We start from the raw sequence: 22309 nt of genomic DNA on the forward strand, positions 1-22309 counted from the left end.
ATTGTTTATTTCATATTTTATTAAAATTTGCCGTATAATCATGGTCGAAAGACCATGATGGCCCATGTCATACAACATGGCACATAATGATGGTGGTGATGAATAGTTCATTAATTTCTCTAGAGATTAATAAAACATTATTTACAATGAAACTCCAGACAGCTTGATGAGTTTTCTCTCTTTATCAGTACATCAGTTGACACCTCAACTTTTGCATCTGAGACCTTCCTCAGGCTCTTCATTTCTACAGAGACATTAGCCTGGTGACTCCTCTTCTGGGCTGGATAAAGAGTTACTTGTGACTCATACTGCCAGTATAATTGTGTGGCAAAGAGTAAACAGTGACCTCCCTGTGAAACCTTTCCTCTTCAGATCTGATTGACCAGATGAATAAAACGCAGATGAACACCACTATGCCCTCCGCCAAAGAATTTGTGGAGAAGCTTGCCGAGGTCGAGATGTTGCTGAAGGAAATGAGGAGCCGCAATTTCAGCAGCCAGCGCGCCGTGGCCGAGGAAGAGAAGGATAAAGCACAGGAATGTGAGTACCAGGCATGTGGGGCTGGAGTGTGTGATTAGTGAGGTTGGCAGGTGAATAAGAACATGTTACTGTACAGCTGGCGCAGTAGTGTAGTGGTTAATGTGACCCTATTACAGCACCAGCGAACCAGGATTCAATTCCCACTGCTGCCTGTAAGGGATCTGCACCTTCTTCTCATGACTGTTTGAGTTTGCCCGGAAGCTCCAGTTTCCCCCCACATTGCAAAGACCGAGGCCTGTTACCATGCTGTGACTCTCAATTAACATTAAACTGAGCAGTTTAAGGCTAGCAAGTGAACAACGTTGTTTCAGAAAGTTGGGAGAAGGAAGGCAGGATGACTTGATCAATTAGCCTGGGGTGGAAAATCACTGTATGTTTCAATGCATGTGTAACAAGTAAAGTTAATCTTTAATAAAATCAAAACAGAACTGCTGACGTTAGAAATCTGAAATAAAAACAGAAAATGCTATAAAGACCTAACATGGCATCAGCTGTGGAAAGAGAATCAGGATTAGACTTTGCGATTGGAGACCCATCAACAGAACTTCATCAGGAATGAAAACAAGTTAGTTCTGAGCTGCAGACAAGATGGAGGGTGGTGGAGAGGGCAAAGGGATTGTCTGTGACAGGCTGAGCCCAGCTTTGCTGAGTTGTAGAGGTCATCCAGTCAAGGGTTAATTGGGGCAGTTAGAGAGAAACAACATAGAACACCACCTTTGAGAATGACCGTAGTTAGAGACTGAGAAAATCATGAAAATGCAGGGCTGTTAGACGCACCCAAAAAGTCAGGCTGTGCTGATCGACAACTGAATCTGTATCGCAGTTGAATTACTTACAGCAGCAATGCCCAGTTCTGAGATAGACAGACGGACTGAATTATCTGAAGTTTTAGAATTCAGCATTTAATCCAGAATGCTATAAAGTGCCCAGAAAGGAGGTAAGGTGTTGTTCCTCGAGCTTATATTGGGTGTCACTAGAACATTGCAGGAGGCCACAGACAGGTCAGCGTGTGAGAGGACTGGAGAGTTACCGTGGCAGGTGGCAAGGAGCTCTACCTCACCCCTGCAGACTGAAGACAGGTGTTCTGCAAAACTGATCCGAAATAGCATTTGATTTCTCTGTGCAGTCACCAGATGGGAAGAAGTGTAAGCGAAGCGGTCAGGCAAGAATCTGTTGCTGAGATACTAAAATGATTATATGATGGGGTAGAGTTGGCCTGTTAGGCAGGTCTGTTGAAGATTTTAGATGTTGCAATCGACACAACAGACAAGGACAAAGAAGTGGATGTCACGTGTTTGGATGCCCTGGATAACTTTGATAAAGGGGACATGCCAGATATTTGGGAGCAATTCGGAAGACACAGGATGTATACATCCCAAAGAGGAAAAAGTACTCTAAAAGAAAGGTGACACTACCTGGGCAAACAAGAGAAGTCAAAGCCAACATAAAAGCCAAAGAGAGGGCATATAATAGAGCAAAAATTTGTGAAAAGTTAGAGGATTGGGAAACTTTTCAAAACCAACAGAAAGCAACTAAAAAAGTCACTAAGAAACTAAAGGTGGGATACCAAAGTAAGCTGGCCAATAATATTAAAGAGGATACCAAAAGTTTCTTCAGATACATAAAGTGTAAAAGAGAGGTGAGAGTGATATCAAACTGCTGAAAAACGATGCTGGAGATGTAGTAATGGGGGACAAAGAAATGGCGGACAAATTGAATAGGTATTTTGCATCAGCCTTCACTGTGGAAGTGGCAGAAGTTCCAAGTGTCAGGGTCATGAAGAGTGTGAAGTTACCATAACTAGAGAGAGGGTTGTTGGGAAACTGAAAGGTCTGAAGTTAGATAAGTCACCTGGACCAGATGGTGTACACCCCAGGGTTCTGAAGGAGGTGGCTGAAGAGATTCTGGAGGCATTAGTAATAATCTTTCAAGAATCACTAGATTCTGGACTGGTTCCATAAGACTGCAAAATTGCAAATGTCACTCCTGTCTTCAAGAAGGGGAGGAGCAGAAGAAAGGATAAGCTCTTGGGATACTTGGTGACACATTATGAAGTAGGCTGTAGTCAGTATGGTTTCCTCAAGGAAAATCTTGTCTGACATATCAGTTGGAATTCTTTGAAGAAATAACGAGCAGGATAGACAAAGGAGAATCATTTGATGTTGTGTACTTGGATTTTCGGAAGGCTGCTTAACAAGCTAAGAGCCCATGGTATTACAGGAAAGTTTGTAGCCGAGATAAAGCAGTGGCCGATGGGCAGGAGGCAAAGTGTGGGAATAAAGGGAACCTTTTCTGGCTGGCTGCCAGTGACTAGTGGTGTTCCACAGGGGTCTGTGTTGGAACTGATTTTTTTTATGTTATATGTCAATGATTTGGATGATCGAATTGATGGCTTTGTTGCAAGGTTTGCAGATGATATAAAAGATAGGCATAGGGGCAGGTAGTTTTCGGGAAGTAGAGAAGGATTTAGACAGATTAGGAAAATGGGCAAAGAAATAGTCTTGGGAAGTGTATGATAATGCACTGCGGTGGAAGAAATGAAAGGATAGTCTATTTTCTAAATGGAGAGAAAATGCAAAAAATGAAGAGCATGGGGACTTGAGTCCTTGTGCAGGATTCCCTAAAGGTTAATTTGAAGATTGAGTCTGTGGTGAGGAAGGCAAATGTTCGCATTCATTTCAAAAGGACTAGAATATGAAAGCAAGGATGTAATGTTGAAACTTTATAAAGCACTGGTGAGGCCTCATTTGGAGTATGTGAGCTGGTTTGGGCCCCTTATCTTAGAAAGGATGTGCTGAAACTGGACAGGGCTCAAAGGAGGTTCATGAAAATTATTCCAGGATTGAATGGCTTGTCATATGAAGAGTGTTTGATGGCTCTGGGCCTGTATTCAGTAGAATTAAGAAGAAAGATAGGTGACCTCATTGAAACCCATCAAATGGTGAAAGGCCTGGATAGAGTGGATGTGGAGAAGATGTTTCCTATGGTGGGAGAGTCCAAGACCAGAGGATACAGCCTCAGAATAGAGGGCCATCCATTTAGAACAGAGGTGAGGAGGAATTTTTTAGCCAGAGAGTTGTGAATCTGTGGAGGCCAAGTATTTATGTATATTTAAGGCAGAGGTTGATAGATTTGCGATTAGTGAGGGCAGGGATACGGGAAGAAGGCAGGAGATCAGAGCTGAGAGGAAAATTGGATCAGCCGTGATGAAATGGCGGAGCAAACTCAATGGGCCAAATGGCCTAATTCTGTTCCTATATATCTTATATGCATTTATCTCTATTATGTTCCTTGTGTATCTATTTAAATACCCATATGAGAATAAAAATATAATCCATAAGCCTACCAAAGGCCCTTGTATTTCAGGAGAAATTTCACTTAGAAAAGCAGACAGAACCCTTTTCCTAATGATAGTACTCAGTCTGTGGACGTTTTGGGCCTGGTTAGATAATTAACTCCTTTCTGATTGCTCCTTTAGTACTTGAATTTGTCAAAAATCAGCTGGATAAACCTTTACAAGACCTGATGGACTTGATCAAGAGGATCAATGACATACTATTGAAGCATAACTTCCAGCTGATGGACCTAAGGGATGCTCTTAATGAAGCCGTTTACAAAACTGGACAAGCAAACGAAAAGAACAAACTCAGTGAGCTGTTATTGGCAGAGATCAAGGTAAGGCTTTGGATGTAGTTCTCCAACAGATTGAACAGCTAAGTTAATTCTTTTACATAAGTATCATTAGACCATAAGCCATATGGGCAAAAAAATGGCCATTGGCCCATTGAATCAGCTTTGCCATTCAATTATGGTTGATTTATTATCCCCCTCAACCCAATTCTCCTGGCCTCTTCCCATAACCTTTAATGACCTCACTAATATCGGACCTATCAACCTGCTCTTTAAATATACCCATTGACTTGGCCTCCACAATGAATTGTGTGGCAATGAATTCCACAAAGTCACCAACCTCTGGCTGAAGGAATTCTCCCTCATCTCTTTTCTAAAGGGACATCCTTCTGTTCTGAGACTATCCCCTCTGGTCTGAAACTCCCTCACTATGGGAAACATTCTCTCCACATCCACTCTATCCATACCTTTCAATATTCAATAGGTTTTCACATATATTAACCCTTTTATTTCTGGGATCATTTTCGTGAACCTCCAGTGGACTCTCTCCATCATTCTTTATCTTGTTTACCCGTTTATTAGGGGCCAACGTTTCTGTGGCTTCCAATCCCCCAACTGTCCTTGAAGGGAATTCAGAATATTTTGTTAGAAATGAGCACCAGATGACATGATTTCAGTCCACGTGCATGTGGAGTGTAGTGAGGGCTGGTTTTCTTCTTAACAATTGCACGGAGCACAGCTGGAACCCTTCCTGTATTTCATTGTACTTGCAGCGAAATGCAGAAGATCTGGAGAAGAAACATAAGCAAGTCGTCGAAATGCTGGGAATGGCAGTGGACACCCTGAATCAGGTTTCCGAGTTCCTCCACATGTTGGACAAGATGAGGGAGGTAAGAGCTCCTTCAGTATCTGGAAATGCCAAACCACTTTACGTGCCTTGAGAGGAAAATAAACCTTTATTTCCTACATTGATCTTATTTTTCTAGCTTCTCTCCCCCCCCCCTTCCTTTCTAGTCCTGATGAAGGTTCTCGGCTTGAAATATTGACCTTGAAATATTCCCCTCCATAGTTGCTGCCTGACCTGCTGAGCTCCTCCAGCATTTTCGGTGTGTTGCTTTGGATTTACGGCATCTACAGAATCTCATGTGTCTATCTTTCCATATCCTATTTGTGACAAAATGTGGCCTATAAATCATGCCCATTGCTCACCCATGAGCATTTTCAGTTGGGCATAGCACACAACAGAAATGTCCTTAACCTGATGTATATAAAATCTAATCTAATAATTAGTGCAATAAGAGAGTAAAAATAGTGAGTTGGTGTTCATGGGCTCGTTCACGGTCTGTTCAGAAATCTGATGGCGGAAGGGAAGAAGCTGTTCCTAAATATTGAGTGTGTGTCTTCAGGTTCCTATATCTCCTCTCTGATGGTAGCAATGAGAAGAGAGGCAATGTTCTGAGTGACACAGGTCCTTAATTATAGATGTTGTCTTTATGAGGGTGGCTGATAGGTGATCTGAACATGGTAATGTCCCAGAGACAGCAAAGTTTGGATGATTAAGATTTGAATGATCCAATTAAGATTTTGGTGTTCAACTGGGCATTAAGATATCTTAATTATCAATTATGATATCTCTAGCCATCTTTGAATACATCCAGCAGAACTATCAGGAACAGCTGATTTTCCCCCACCCCCAAAGGCCACCACTACGACAATGAACTTGCCTCTGCTGTACTGCGCATTTGGTTTTCTGACTTGCTGTCACCTGTAGGACAGAATGAATGTTATAATTTAATGTTCTGTAAATGTTTTTTTTCTTGATATCCAGGATTATGAGAGGATGGCTGCAGAGTTGGATGGAGCCAAGATGCCTCTCAAAGAAAAAGTGAAAAATTTCTCGCCAACCAGCAGTAAGATTCCGATCGTTGAGCGTGCTGAGGAACATGCCCAGTTCCTGGATGAGCTAGCTAAGAACCTGTCCAAGTAAGCTTGTTTCATTTGTGATTTTTGGCTTAGTTTGTTCTGTGCTTTCAAGACATCGCACTCTGCTTCATCTTTTGGTTTGTAATCTGAACTTGCCACCCAGGCAAGTTAGTTAGCATAATGCTCTACAGCACCAGTGACCCGGGACCAATTCCCATTGCTGTCTGTAAGGAATTCGTACATTTTCCCCGTGACGGTGTGAGCTTTCTCCGGCTGTTCTGATTTCCTTCCGTGTTCCAATACATACAGGTTAGTAAGTATTAGTAAGTTGTAACGATACAGTAGGGTCTTTTAAGAGACTCTTCGTCAGGTACATGGAGCTTAGGAAATTAGGGGAATTCTGGGCAGTTTCTCGAGTAGGTTACATGGTCGGTACAACATTGTGGGCCGAAAGGCCTGTAATGTGCTGTGGATGTCTATGTTCTATGTCCCATGCCAGCATCAGAAGCGTGGTGACGTTTGCGGGCTGCCCCCAACACATCCTCAGATTTGAAACCACAAGAGTGGTAGCCTAGCAGCTAGTGCAGTGCTTTGCAGCCCCAGCAAGCGGGGTTCGATTCCTGCTGCTGTCTATAAGGGGTTTGTACATTCTCCCCATGGGTTTCCTCCACATGCTCCGGGCTCCTCTAAACTCACAGAGACGTGCAGGTTCGTTAGTAAGTTGTCAGCGTGCTCTGTTGGCACTGGAAGCATGGTGACACTTGCAGCCTACTCCCCCACCAACACATCCATGGACAGTGTTTGCCCTTGATGCAAACAACACGGTTCACTCTTATGTTTTGATGTACACGTAACCAATACAATTCATATGTAGAATCCATCCGTGTGTTTAGTTTGCGTGATTCTGTGCTGTGGTTTCTGGGCCAGTGCCAGATGTCTTCTTTTTCTTAAATCTTGTCTGGTGCTCATTGACAGGGCAATTGAAGACACAAACCAAGATGGATTCATTCAGCGGGCAATCAGTGCCTCCAATGCATATTCTGGTATCATTGAGGCAGTGGAGAGGGCCGAGGTTGCGGCAAAGGAGGCCAATGCTGCTGCTAAAAAGGCACTAAAGGTAAACCTGAGTCATAAACAGCATGGAAGCAGGCCCTTGGGACAGAGAGTTTATCCTTAAGATGGGATTTAAAATAAAAGCCTCCACCTCCCCTCTTCTGTTCCCCACTCTGGCCTCTTGCCTCTTCTCACCTGCCTATCACTTCCCCCTGGGCCCCTCCTCCTTTCCTTTCTCCCACGGTCCACTCTCCTCCCCTATCAGATTCCTTCCTCTCCTGCCCTTCACCTTTCCCACTCACCTGGCTTCACCTTGACCTTCTAGCTAGCCTTCATCCCCTCCCCCCACCCTTCTGGCATCCTCCCCCTTCCTTTTCAGCCCTGAAGAAGGGTCTCGGCCTGAAATGTCGACTCTTTATTCATTTCCATTGAGATGCTGCCTCACCTGCTGGGTTCCACCAGCACTTTGTGTGTATTGCTTTGGATTACCAGCATCTGTAGACTTCCTTGTGTTCAAATAGCCTTTTGACTCCCTGCTTGAAACATCTCCATTTCACCTGAAGATGTACGTCATTGCATGCAGACTGTGTTAGAGTGTACAGTACTGTATACCATGTACTCATTACTGTTGTCTGGCAACAGGACAACTGTTAAAGCCACAACACTCGGTCAGTAATTCAGTGGGAAATCGCAGTGTGTCTCCAAACCATTTATATGGATATTCCCCCCTCTCCTCACCACTACTTACAACTGACCCTTTAATCTGAATATGTTCCTGCGATTTGTTATTTCAGCAAGTAACAGATGAAGATCTGGCTCGCCAAGGTGCAGATTTAAAGAAGTCCGCTGGCCTGCTTGTGGAAGAGGTTGAGGAAGCCCAGAAGAAATCAGAAGATGGTAGGTGGTGGTTCCACCCTCTGCTCTGGTACGTAGACTTTTATGGTTAAGTGTGCAGTCAAGTACGTCTCTCTTATCTTCTGCTAGAGTTGAAGCCTGCTCTGAAAGAATCAAAGAAACGGCTGAATGACGCAAAAGCCAAGAAGAATCGGCTCCTCAGGCAGCTGGAATCAGTTCGAAGTATGCTGGAAGATATCAGTCGAGGTTTGTAATTGTCTTCAAGTGAGCTTTTGTCACGGGCAAATGTGATGAAAAGTCCCCTTTATCGTCAGTTCTGCTTACTTTAATGAACAGTTACCGGACTGGGTTTAGAATAGCCCATTCACACTTACAACAAAATAAAAAGAAAATGCCAAAAAAAAATTGTTCAACAGTTCTCAGGGTGTTTGTGTTTCAGGTTTAAAACCTGCATTTAGGAACAACACAATGATGAAAGAACTCAGCAGCTATGGAGAGGAATAAATAGTCGGCGTTTCAGCCAGAGGGCCTTCGACAGGACTGGAAAGGAAGGGGAGGGAAGGCACATTAGGAAAGTAGGGGATGGGAGCCGCTACAAGCTGCTTTGTGATAGGTGAGACCAGGTGAGGGGGGAAATGGGTGGGTGGGTGAAATGGCAAACTGAAAGGTGATTGGTCGAAAAGTTAAAGGCTCAAGAAGGAGGAATCTTTAATGAACTGATTGGCAGGAAACATGGAAAGGGAATAAAATGATCCCATTCTGGTTGGCTGCCAGTTACCAGTGGTATTCCACAGGGGTCGGTGTTGGGGGCCACTTTTTACATTGTATATCAACGATTTGGATTATGGAATATGTGGTTTTGTGGCTAAGTTTGCTGATGATACAAAGATGGGTGGAGCCAGTAGTGCTGAGGAAACAGAGAGTCTGCAGAGAGACTTGGATAGATTGGGGGAATGGGCAAAGAAGTGCCAAATGAAATACAATGTTGGAAAGTGTATGGTCATGCACTTTGGTAGAAGAAATAAACAGGCAGACTATTATTTAAATGGGGAGAGAATTCAAAGTCCTGAGCTGCAACGGGACTTGGGAGTCCTCGTGCAGGATACCCTTAAGGTTAACCTCCAGGTTGAGTCGGTGGTGAGGAAGGTGAATGCAATGTTGGCATTCATTTCCAGAGGAATAGAGTATAGGAGCAGGGATGTGATGTTGAGGCTCTATAAGGCACTGGTAAGACCTCACTTGGAGTACTGTGTGCAGTTTTGGGCTCCTTATTTAAGAAGGGATGTGCTAACATTGGAGAGGGTTCAGAGAAAATTCACCAGAATGATTCCGGGATTGAGAGGGTTAACATATGAGGAACATTTGACCGCTCTTGGACTGAACTCCTTGGAGTTTAGAAGAATGAGGGGGGACCTCATAGAAACATTTTGAATGTTGAAAGGCATGGACAGAGTGGATGTGGCAAAGTTGTTTCCCATGGTGGGGGAGTCTAGTACGAGAGGTCATGACTTAAGGATTGAAGGGCGCCCATTCAGAACAGAGATGCAAAGAAATTTTTTCAGCCAGATGGTGGTGAATGTGTGGAATTTGTTGCCACGGGCGGCAGTGGAGGTCAGGTCATTGGGTGTATTTAAGGCAGAGATTGATAGGTATCGGAGTAGCCAGGGCATCAGTTATGGTGAGAAGGTGGGAGAGTGGGACTAAATGGGAGAATGGATCAGCTCATGATAAAATGGCAGAGCAGACTCGATGGGCCAAATGGCCGGCTTCTGTTCCTTTGTCTTATGGTCTTATGGAATCTGATAGGAGAGAATAGTGGAGAAAGGAATGGAAGAGGAGACTGTGGAAGATGATGGGCAGGTGAAAAGAAGAGAAAGGAGTGAGAGTGGAACCAGAATGGAGAAAAGAGAGAAGGGGGAAAATAATGGAAGTTAGAGATTAAGAATTATCCTAATGACAGATTCATGATCACTCCCTCTGATATTCCCTGGTCCATTTGTCCCTCCTCACTCCTCTCCCTCCCAGCACTTACCCCTGCAAGCGGCCAAAGTGCTACACCTGCCCATTCACCTCCACCCTCACCTCCATTCAGGGCCTCAAACAGTTCTTCCACTTCACCCACAGACCTGCCAGGGTCATTTGTTGTGTTCAGTGCTCCCGATGCGGCCTCCTCTACACTGGTGAGACCCGTCATAAATCGGGGGGGGGGGGGGGGTCGATCCGTTGAACACCTCTGCTCCATCCACCACAAGCCGGATTTCCTGTTGGCCCAACGTTTACATTTCGATTCCCATTCTCTTTCTGACATGTTGGTCTACGGCTTCCTCTTGTGTTGAGGTGAGGCCACCTTCAAGGTGGAGGAGCAACACCTTATATTCCACCTGGGTAGCCTCCTTCTGGTTAAAAAAAATTCCCTCCTTCCCCTCCCTTCTTCTCTTCCCCACTCAGGCCTGTTACCTCTTCTCATCTGCCTATCACCTCCCTTTAATGCCCCTTCTCCTTTCACCTCGCCTATGGTCCACTCTCCTCTCCTATCAGATTCCTTTCTTCTCCGGCCCTTTACCTTTCCCACCCATTTGACTTGAACTATCACCAAGCTAGCCTCCTTTCCCCCCCCCCCCCCACCCCACCTTTTATTTTGCTGTCTTCCCCTTTCCTTTCCAGTCCTGAAGAAGTTCCTCGGCCGGAAACATCAACTGTTTGTTCTTTTCCATAGATACTGCCTGACCTGCTGAGTTCTTCCAGCATTTTGTGTGTGTTGCTTTGGATTTCCAGCATCGTGTAGAATCCCTTGTGTTCATGATAGTGAAGAAGATTGTGGCAGAATACAGAGGGACAGAGATCAGTTTGAACGTTGGGCAGACTGGTGACATGTGGAGTTGAATCCAGACAAGTGTCAGATTATAGATATTAAAATGGCAAATATGAGCACAATGTATAAAGTAAATGGCAGAGATTTCAGGAATGTTGGTGTAGAGAGGTAGCTGAGGATGCAAATTAATTAGGCCATGAAAGTGGCCACATGGTGGCTAGAATGGTGAAGGGCAACCTTATAGAAATGTTTAACATGATTAAAATGGGTGGTAACTCAGGCTGGGGAGTTTAGGGTGAGAGGGGAAGGATTTAAAAGGAATCTGAGGGGCATTTTTTCATGCAGAGGGTGATGAGTTTATGGAGTGAGCTGACAGAAGAAGTGGTTGAGGCAGGTTCAGTAGTGTCATTTAAGAAGCACATGGACAGGTGTCTAGAGGGGATGGGGCCAAAAGATATATGGGCTGGACATCGGACATTAGGATTGGCTGGATGGTTCAGTGTGGTTGGGTTTAGCATGAGCCTATTGGGCTGAAGGGCCTGTGTTCTTGCTGTATTGCACAATAACTCTCCTAAAACCAGTGTTGAATAGCTCGGCAACTACAGGTTTCCATGTGGTCAGCCTTCCAGTGGACTCCATGCTTTGGAAAGTGTGCATTTCAACAGCCCAAGCCTCCAAAGCATCAGTAGCAACATTGAGTGTCAAACATCTTAGCAGATGAAGCAAGCAACAGTAAATGTAATTGGCCCAAGACCCTATCATTGGCTTTTGGATGCAACTTGCTCTTGGGCCTGAGATTGTACACACAGTGTCACAGCTTGACCTGTTCCTCTTACAGGTGACATAGTTGACAATCTACAAACAGCAAAGGAGTTAGCTGCGGCTGCAAACAAGACGGCTGTGAATGTGCAGAACACTCTGGCTCCGATGAAAGAAAATCTGGATAATTGGAAAGAGAAATATGGGGGGCTACCAACCGACAGCGCAGACTTCAATAAAACTCTGCAAGAAGCAGATAAATCTGGTATGTGGAAGTATCTTATTTCCCAAACTGTAGAAGGAAGCACAGGTGTGGTCCGTGGCGAAGTGGTTAAGGTGTTGGTCTAGCGATCTGAAAGTCGCTAGTTCGAACCTCAGCTAAGGCAGTGAGTTGTCCTTGAGCGAGGCACTTAACCACACATTGCTCTGTGACGACACCGATGCCAAGCTGTATCAGCCCTTGCCCTTCCCTTGGACATCAATGGCATGGAGAGGGGAGACTTGCAGCTTGGGCAACTGCTGGTCTCCTATACAACCCTGCCTAGGCCTGAGCCCTGAAAGCTTTCCAAGGCGCAAATCCGTGGTCTCTTGAGTCTAATGGATACTTATTATTATTAGAAGGAAGCACGGTCTAGTAACATATATATTCAGTGGTCAGGAGTGGAACATGGCGTGGTCTTCTGCTGCTGTAGCCCATCCACTTCAAGGTTGGACATGTTGTGCATTTAGAGATGCTCTTCTGCACACCACTGTTGTAACACATGCTTATTTGAGTTTCGGTCACCTTCGTGTCAACTTGAACCAGTCTGACTACTCTCCTCTGACTTCTCTCATTAACAAGGCATTTTCACCCACAGAACTGCCTCTCACTGGATGTCTTTTTTTTTGTTTTTCACACCATTCTTTGTAAACTCTAGAGACCTTTTTGCGTGTGAAAATCCCAGGAGATCAGCAGTTTCTGAGATAGACAAACCACCCCGTCTGGCACCAGCAATCATTCCATGATCAAAGTCACTTAGATCCCATTTCCTCCCCATTCTGATCTTTGGTCTGAACAACAGCTGGATCTCTTGACCACGTCTGCATGCTTTTGTGCATTGAGTTGCTGCCACATGATTGGCTGATTAAATATTTGCATTAATGAGCAGATATACAGGTGTACCTAATGAAGAGGGCACTAAGTGTGTGTTAGAACATGTGATCACTAGTACGAAGGGCTCGGGTGCTCGTGGAGAAGAGCAGTAATTTCCCAGTGTAAATCTGGTCTAAACTTAAAGGGAATGAATCGGAGTTTATAGCTAAGCAGGGAGGAGTGTTGAATGCTTAATGTAGCAATATTAAATATTTTGTTATATTAAGCATTCTTTGTTGTTTAATTAATTCACTATGGGTTTTATGTAAAAGTACATGAATGGCATATGTCATCAAGCCACTGTTATGCTTTGTAACTTCAAAGCATTAAACTAATTCAAAGGAAAACAAGAGAGCTGAGAGATGCAAGTTTTAGTTTGTACTTAAAGTGACGTGTGCGCATATCATGTGATAGCATCACAACCCATGGAATGCATGTATTTATACATACAACCTTAATGACCTATATAAACAATACTTAAACAATATATTTAGAAGATTACTCAAATATTACTAAAATAATAAATACACAACAGCCACGTCATTTGTGCACGCCTTACTTAACGCGAAAACAAAACCAGACGCATTATCTCTGGGGTCCCATCTTTTTCTTTCAATTATTTTAATGTTTTGGAGTTACAAAACATAACAGGTAGCAGAAACTGATCAAAGTTCAAAGGAAAGTTATTACTAAAGTCTGTGTATATCACCAGTTCGTACCCTCAGGTTCATATTCTTGCTGTTATTCACAGTAGATCAAAGAAATATAATAGAAATACATGAGCACAAAAACTGACAAGTAACCAATATGCAAAATGAGACAAACTGTTCAAATACTAAATAGTTTAATGCTTGGTGTAATTATATACTAAATAATTAAATACATACATACAGAGAACATGAATTATAGAGTTTTTGGAAGTGAGTCGATAGTTTATGGAGTCAGTTCAGCGTTGAGGTTGAGTGAAGCTTTCCACTTGAGTTCAGGAGCCTGATGGTAGGATGATGGCCTTACATTGTTGTACATCCTAGCTTCAGTTCCAGCTTCAATGTAACACACAAAGCCAAAGTACTTGTTTTGATTATTGTTTCTTTTGCGCTGGATTTGAATTTTTTTCCCCACTTATTCTTCACAATGCTTCCATTACTTGTGTTGTGCTTTTTAATGTGTTAATCAATCCTGCACTTTCCATCCTTTATTGGTGAAATCCTTCCCACCCACTCGCCCACCAGCAAACCTCTACTATGTATGGTGTTAGTTCACTGCCTCTGCATAGATCAGCCATAGATACAGATCACATGAACGTACACCAGCATCCATCTAACCAACAGGTCTTTCTGGCCTTTACTCTTGGAAGACTTACCCCAAGGTCTGAAGTATCAACTCACCAAATCTTTAGCTAAGAGCTCAGCTTGTCACTGAGTGAGAGGACCAAAGCCACTGGAAGCTGCTCTGCTACTTGGAGGAACCTATTTCAAAAGTAATGTCAAATATTTGCGACGAGGATCCGGGTGACACAATATGGGATGGCCAGATCAATATTCCCCCAAGTATTCAGCTACCTCGGGGGTCCAGATTATACTTTGCTGAGGAATTGTCCTTTAAGGAGTAAAATTAGGAAAATCGTACTTCTAACAGTTGTTAAAGTTATTGTTAACTAATCTCCCATTTTAAATTGATTTTTGTTTGGCTTTAAACTTTTGTTTCTGCTTGTTTTATTGCCACAGTGGCAGCACTAAACGAAACGATCCCACTGCTCTTGGATAAACTAAATAAGCTGGAAGTCCGGAACCAAACTTCAAATATTTCTGCAAGTATCGATCGCATTCGTGAGCTGATCTCACAGGCCAGAAGTACAGCTAATAAGGTAAATTCTCTTCCGGTGTTAATTACCAGTAGTTGAGGCATGCTAGCACCGTGGCTAAAATGCACAACTATGATTGTAGTGTTCTGGTTAGCACAACATTTTACAGTTCAGGTGACCTAGGTTCAATTCCTGCCACTGTCCTGAAAGGAGTTTGTATATTCTCCCCATGGCCACATGGGTTTCCTCCAGGTGCTCCAGTTTCCTCCCACAGTCCAAAGAGCTACTGGCTGGTAGGTTAATTGGAAATTGCCCTGCAGTTAAATCGGGGGTTGCTAGGTGGTGCAGTCAAAGAGCTGGACAGGCCTATTCTGCACCTTATCGCAATAAATAAATAAGAAATAAATTCAAAAAATGTAGACATCAAAACCCTCTGTGTAGTTCAGGAAATTAAATTTTCAAATAAGTAAATAAGTCATGAATAAAAACATAAATATATCATTAAGTCCTGAAGAAAGGTCTGGGCCCAAAATGTCAACTGTTTATTCATTCTCTTAGATGCTGCCTAAGCTGCCGAGTTCCTCCAGCATTTTGTCTTTGCTGTTTTGGATTTCAGGCATCTGTAGATTTTGTCATGTTTATGTTAAAAACTCATCTGAATCTTATTAATATCTAGTTTATTAATGTGTTTTACTGAAGATAATCTGTCATCCTCAGCTGCGTGTGACTCCAGCAATTGTGAAAGATTAGCTTTATTTGTCACGTACAATGAAATGCATTGTTTTGCATCAATGACCAACCAAGGAGACGGTCTACAAGTGTTGCCACACTTCCAGCACCAACAGAGCATGCCCAGAATTCACCGATCCTAACTGCATGTCTTTGGAATGTGGGAGGAAGCCCATATGGTCACGGGGAGAACGTACAAATGACAGCAGCGGGAATTGAACCCCGATGGTGATTGCTGGTACTGTATGAGCATTGCACTAACCGCCCTGCTACTAACCCTGTTGAAGAAACGATTACGGATAGCAAGTAAATGCTGCTCCTTGATAACCCCGGATAAAGAGAGATTCATGCAAGATTTCCACCCAAAATGTCGGCTGTTCCTCCACCCTAACCATGACCCCACTTCCCCAATAAATGCTTCTCAATCCACTTCATTTGTTGCTCCAGTCCCATTTTAATTCAGTCTCAGGAAAGTCAGCCATGTTGCACCGTGAGAAATAACGGCATACAGGGCCATTTCAGAGGGCAAGGGTAGGAGTTCATCATGTTCCTGAGAGCTTGAACGCCAGTCCGAGGCAGAGTAGGAGACGTCCTTCCCCAACGGATGTAAGAAGACTAAATGGGATGTTCTGCCTGTCCTCCAGGGCTTCGTGGCTGCTGGTATTAGCTGGTCCTTCACTGTTTAAAAAATGCCTGAATTACGTTCAGCCTTAACGTATGACTGAGCTTATGGGAGATGGGCATGATGAATTTACTGCCATCTGGAAACCAAGTCTGATACAACATTTCTGATTTGTGAGCTGGATTTGCAAATGGCTCACACGAACGCTGTTCTGTCAGAACCCGTCGGAGCAGTGCACGTTTTCATAAACCCTGAAAAGTAACACAAGGGTGTCCAGATCACAGACTGCATGCACTGCGTTACTGGGGCGTATCATAAACACGGGAGACTCTGCTAATGCTGGATATCCAGAACAACACACACAAAATGCTGGAGGAACTCAGCAAGTCAGGCAGCATCTATGGAGGGGAATAAACAGTCAATGTTTTGCGCTGAGGCCCTTCATGTGGGTTGCATTAGGCTTAGGGGCGTGTAACTCCATGACTCTGAGGGGTGTAAATCTGAAATATTGCCTGATTTAATGATGTTGGGAGGCTATGTCCTGTGACTGCACTGATGTCCAGCTATTGATGGTTAGACAGGCACGGCCCATCCGCAGGCTGCCCTGTTGTCGTCAGTCAAGTCAGAGATGGTCACAGTGTTTTGTGTGGAAATCAATCCCCTGTGTGAGACTGAGAAACAAGACTGAGTGAGGTATACAAGGCAGGAGGTTCACCAGGAGATCATCCAAACTGCAGGAGATGGGCTGGAATGGAACCATGAACAAAGACACTTGAATTGCTGAGAAGAGTTGGCATGACACTAGTCAGGTGGCACTTGGAGCATGGTCAACAGTTTTGGGCCCTGGATCTCAGAAAGGATGTGTTGTCATTGGTGAGAGTCCAGATGCGGTTCATGAGGATGATTCTGGGAATGAAGGGGTTAAAATATGAGGAGTGTTTGGCAGCTTTGGGCCCGTACTCACTGGAATTTAGAAGAATGTGGGGGATTTCATTGAAACCTACTGAATGTTGAAAGGATTAGATAAGGTGGATGTGGAGAGGATGTTTCCTATGGCGGGGTTATCCAGAACTAGAGGGCACAACTTCAAAATTGAGGGGTATCCCTTCAGAACAGAGGTAAGGAGGAATTTTTTTTTAGCCAAAGAATATTGAATCTGGAATGTGGCAGAGGCCAAGTCCGTGGGTATATTTAAGGCAGGAGTTGATATCTTCCTGACGGGTCAGGGCAGAGAAGGAAATGGCAAGAAGGCAGGAATAGGCAGTTGAATGGGATCCGGGATCAGCCATGATGGAGTGGCAGAGCAGACTCGATGGGCTGAATGGCCTAATTATGCTCCTAATTCTATCTCATGGTCTTATGGATTTCAAGGGTTCAGAACATTCAGATGCCCAAAGGGATTTAGATATTAACAATTGGCTGCTCCACTTTGTAATGGTAACATCAGCATGACTTAACAGCAACTGATGGGAAGTGCACTGCCTCAGCGTAGACAATGTTGTCTTCTCCGCAGGTGAAAGTACCAATGAAGTTCAGTGGCACTTCAGGAGTACAGGTGAGGTCACCCAGAAATGTAGATGACCTGAAGGGGTACACCTCACTGACATTCTACATCCAAAGGGACAAAGACTACAGTGAACCTAACCAGTTTATCCTGTACCTTGGCGGCCGCAATGTAAGAACAGTAACCTTCTGCTTCATTTCACTGTTTCCCAATGATTACAGCTAAAAAGGTTTTAACAAGTTGCCTTTCCTTTTCTAGGGCTATGGCGATTACATGGGTGTAGCCATAAAGAGTGACAAACTATTGTGGGTTTACAAGCTAGGCAGTGAGGAGACCATCCTCCAAACGGACTCAAAAGTCAGCTACGACAGGTTTGACATGGTCCGACTGGAAAGGTGCGTCACTTCTCTGGCCTTGAACAAATTGGGAAAGTACTTTCTGCTGTGTGAAGGGACTCGCTTGGCCTTTATTCTCAGCTGGTGGAGGGCTTAAAACAAAGGGAGCTGGTTAAAAATATGTGCAAAAAGCTGGAGGAACTCAGTATATTAAGCAGCTTCTACGGAGTTGAAGGTGCTTTTAATAATTCTCTCATGGTGTGTGAATGTCACTGGCCAAAGCTCCACCTTCCTCTCCTGTCAGATTCCATCACCTTCAGCCCTCGATCTCTTCCACCTATTACCTCCCAGCTTTGGACACTATTGCCACTTTCCCCTCCTTCATCTCCCTACCACTCCAACTCCCTCGCCCCTCCCCCCCAACCTGGATCCACCCATCACCTGTCAGCTCTTGCCCTACCACTTCCTTTTTATATTGGCTGTCTCCTGTCTTATTTTTCAGTCTAGATCGGGGGTTCCCAACCTTCTTAATGCCTTGGACCAATATCATTAAGCAAGGGGTCCATGGACCCCAGGTTGAGAATTCCTGGTCTAGTTAACAGTCTTGACCTGAAACACCAACTGTTCATTCCCTCCTATTTGACCTGTTTAGTTCCTCCAGCTTTGAGTATGTGACTCCAGATTGGAACATCTTGTATTCTTGTATTTTGGTTAAATTGTTAGCCTGGAAATATTGTGTTTCCACATCAGGCACACCGACTGATGTTGGTGAGCTTGACTTCCAGGCTGGCTGCTATAACACGCAGCACTTCCAGTAGCATTCGTTATTTAAGTGACTGGTGTACATAATTGAGAACAGACAGGATGTGAGAAGCAATGATGGTGAGACCATTATCTTGAAATGATACACCATTCTCCATCTGCAGGACACAACAATTTGGGCAAATCTCATATGAAATCTCTGAAGCAAGGGGCATGGTGAATGAAGCCAGACAACAGACAATGGCAAAGGGGGATAACACCTTACTCAATCTAAATCCAGAAGATGTGGTGTTTTATGTTGGTGGCTACCCTTCCAATTTCACTGTAAGTACAAATGCATCACTGTTGTACTGTAACACGAATCTTCAACAAGAGGCAAATAATTCCGTCTTTCCCTGAACACCTCACTGTCCAACACCGAGCTTTCCTCTGGTCTGATATGCCCTCTAGTGGTTAATTTAATTAGTGTTAGTACTTGGAAGGTTTTCCTGTGGGTACACACATACCACATACTCTTGGAAATTTTCCTCAAAAATTCATAATATTTTTCTATTTTCTTATCTTATGTAGGTATTCTCTAATATTCAGCGAAGTAACTGTGTGTAATAAATATTATTAAAATCGTATTGACAAGTTAGACACTGGTTTCAATAGCTAACAAGTTGCAATAGAGTGATCACATACAGGAGGGACTTCTGACCCGCTTTGGCTTTACATCTGTCATAGGATAGACTACATGGGGACTGTTAATCCAACCACATTTCCTTTCCTTGCCTTCATCTCAATGACAAAGACCCCTCAGGATCCCAGCCTACTTGGAGAAGAGTTGGAACAAGTATTAGATTGGAACAAAGAAAGAAGCATCTCAAGAGCTGGACCCTCAACCCAGAACATAACGAAACTAAATTTAAATGCCAAACCAAACTAATCCCATCTGCCCACATAAGGTCCATATAACTCCATTCTCTGTGCATTCACATCTAAGAGCCTCTTAAACATCTACTTGCATTTGTTCTTGGAATTCCACCCCCCCCCCCCCAACGTAACTGTGCACCCAATGGTAATTAGACATTCAACCCAAGGAAGAAGTTATCAACTCTCTATTTTAGCCACGCCTCTCATAAACTTATAAACTTCTATCAGGTCCCTCCTTAGCCTCCTCTGCTCCAGAAAAGTACAATGCAAGTTTATCAATGTCTAACTTGTCAATAAGTATTTAACAATATTTATTGTGTGCAGTTACTTCTCTGAATATTAGAAAATCCCTAAAAAATAAAGAAAATAGAAAAATATTACAAATTTGGAAATGCTCCTCAAAGAGAATCTGATAGGAGAGGAGAGTGTGCCTATCCCATCAGATTCCTTCTTCATCAGCCCTTTACCTTTCCAACCCACATGGCTTCTAGTTGCCCCCCTTCCCTTCCCCCCTCCTTTTCTGGCATCTTCCTCCTTCCACTTCAGTACTGTTGAAAGGTCTCAGCCCAAAACGGCGACTGTTTATTTATTTCCACAGATGCTGCCTGACTTATTGATATCCCCCAGCATTTTGTGTGTGTTTTTGCTTTGGATTTCCAGCTTCTGCACACCTTTTCATGCTTACACGTTTATTCAACCTTTCTTTGTAGCATTGTTTGTTTCAGAGCCTGAGGTTCTGGCTGGAGGGAAAGCAAGGCCCAAGTGCAGTGGTGTTTCTTTGCACTCTCAACCAAAATCTTTCTAACTTCATAACCAAAAAGCGATTGATCATTGACCTGAAACTTTAAATCCTATCTCCACAGAATCTTTCTGGCTGCAAGAATATTCCCAGCACTTGTAGCATCATCACCCTGTTAAATGTACTCAAGAGAAATTACTTCTGCCAGTTGTTATGTAACTTCTTTCTTAGTCCAATTTATTTCCTCCCAGTCATCATTCCCACTTGCTACTGGAGCCCATGTAAGATTATTGTAATCACAAGAGAAGCATGGATCTCCTCTTTCCTACTGTTCTTGTTAATGCCTCTGGGATGCCGATTTTACAATGCTTTAGTAAATCTGACTCCAGGGTGTCATGGGTCAAGTCTGCCTCTACTCAGGAGCACTGGTATCTCTTCCAGCCTCCTGAACCATTACGCTATCCCAATTTTAAAGGGTGCATCGAACTCGGAACTCTGAATGAAGAAGTCATCAGTCTCTATAATCTGGTCGAATCTTACGCCTTGAACACCACAGTGGATGAACCTTACAGGAGGTGAGACGGATTTGTTAATTATTAAATTTATTAATTATTAAAACCTTATCTCAAATCAGTCTCATTCCTCTTGCTACAACATTCCTGTTCAACATGTTGAAGAGTAACCATGGATGGAGTGTTATTTTCTGATTATCATTGGATACAGGGTATTTGGCAATATCTTCAGTGGGAAGAAAACTGGGAGAATGTAGGCCAGACAGAGACAACGCCAACCCACCCCATTTTCCTTGGTGGAACTGTACAGATATACAGTTAATATTATGTTTGGAGGAGCCAGATTTAATAATAGTTAGATTTTGGTCAAATGATGACAGAGAAAATTAGCCATGTAGTTATTGAGATGCACTTGGGTAGAAGTCTCTAGCCTTTCCTTACAACATCAGTGGCTCAGATACCAGATCCCAGAGCATTTTCATCAATCTCTTATTCCCTGTAACTTAGTCTCTCACAAGCTTTCACACCATGTAGAGGCCAAATAATGTAAAACCAGGGGGTCGTCTGGGTGTGGGGAAGAACAGGAGCACCCGGGCAGAACGCACCCAGTTACAGGGGATGCAGACGCCGTGCAGTTAGCCCTGGAAGCCAGATTGCTGGAGCTGGGAACCAATAAAAACATTGCAATGGGCATTTCATGAAATCTATACCCTAAAGATGCCAGCTTCACCTTTCAGAGAAACCGCAGATGCAGTAAACCTGAACGAAAGAGAGCAAGATTGTAATTCTGGCAGGAGAAGGGGCAAGAGAGCCGTGGAGGGGCGTGGAACGGGTGGCAGAGAATGAGTGGAGGGTGGCATGGGTGCAGATACACCCAGCCCTGATGTAGCAGGCATGGTCATTTGATTCCAAGCATATTAATCATTACCGAATGTCACTCTGGTGCTTCCCACTTCCTCCCCTTTTCCCAACCATGATTCCCCTCTTCTTCCCACTCTCAGTCCCCAATCAGGTTTATCATTATTCACATATGTCATGAAATTTGTTTTTCATAAAATGACTACAGTACTGAGCAAGAGTCTTAGGCACCCTAGCTATATATCTGTACACATTACTGTACATCAGAACGGAAGAATGAGCATTGCGCTAAAACCTCAACGCTGGTTGTCTGTGCTGCTTCACCCATTGTCTTTCAGCCGTCTGTGTCCTTTGTCATGTTGACTGTGACTGCATAACCACACGGCACCACTTTATGTGTTTGGAGCCATGGTTGTGAACAGAGCAATAACCAGGGGAAATCGGATCTCAGAGGGAAATATTTGCGGATCTTGAGGGGTACGGATAGGTGAAACATAAAGCAGGCTTTTTCGCCTGAGGTTGGGTGCGACAAGAACTAGAGGTCATAGGTTAAGGGTGAAAGGGGAAATGTTTACGGGGAACCTGAGGGGGAACTTCTTCACTCAGAGGGTGGTGAGAACATGGAACGAGGTGCCAATGGAAGTGCTGGGCGCAGGCTCGATTTCAACATTCAAGAGAGGTTTGGATATGTACATGCATGGGAGGGGTATGGAGGGCTGTGGTCCTGTTGTGGGTCAATGGGACCAAGCAGACTAATAGTTCGGCACGTGTTAGGTGGGCCGAAGGGCCTGTTTTTGTGCTGTAGTGTTCTATGGCACTATGGCT

General features: G+C 43.8%; 1 protein-coding gene across 2 annotated transcripts in view; it reads left to right on the top strand.

The window, feature by feature from the left end:
- lama5 (laminin, alpha 5) overlaps window positions 1-22309 on the top strand; it is a 333519-nt gene that overhangs the window by 273667 nt on the left and 37543 nt on the right. For both annotated transcript variants that reach the window (XM_059980763.1, XM_059980765.1), the window contains exons 52-64: window positions 373-540; window positions 4019-4215; window positions 4944-5060; window positions 5999-6153; window positions 7069-7210; window positions 7941-8043; window positions 8131-8247; window positions 11652-11837; window positions 14432-14571; window positions 17373-17534; window positions 17622-17758; window positions 18625-18784; window positions 20556-20689. In XM_059980763.1, the coding sequence (XP_059836746.1) occupies window positions 373-540; window positions 4019-4215; window positions 4944-5060; window positions 5999-6153; window positions 7069-7210; window positions 7941-8043; window positions 8131-8247; window positions 11652-11837; window positions 14432-14571; window positions 17373-17534; window positions 17622-17758; window positions 18625-18784; window positions 20556-20689 (1918 nt within the window). The remainder of the gene's footprint in view (window positions 1-372; window positions 541-4018; window positions 4216-4943; window positions 5061-5998; window positions 6154-7068; window positions 7211-7940; window positions 8044-8130; window positions 8248-11651; window positions 11838-14431; window positions 14572-17372; window positions 17535-17621; window positions 17759-18624; window positions 18785-20555; window positions 20690-22309) is intronic.

Source organism: Hypanus sabinus, chromosome 9, assembly GCF_030144855.1.
Source record: "Hypanus sabinus isolate sHypSab1 chromosome 9, sHypSab1.hap1, whole genome shotgun sequence".
In the NCBI taxonomy this organism is placed as follows: Eukaryota; Metazoa; Chordata; class Chondrichthyes; order Myliobatiformes; family Dasyatidae; genus Hypanus; species Hypanus sabinus.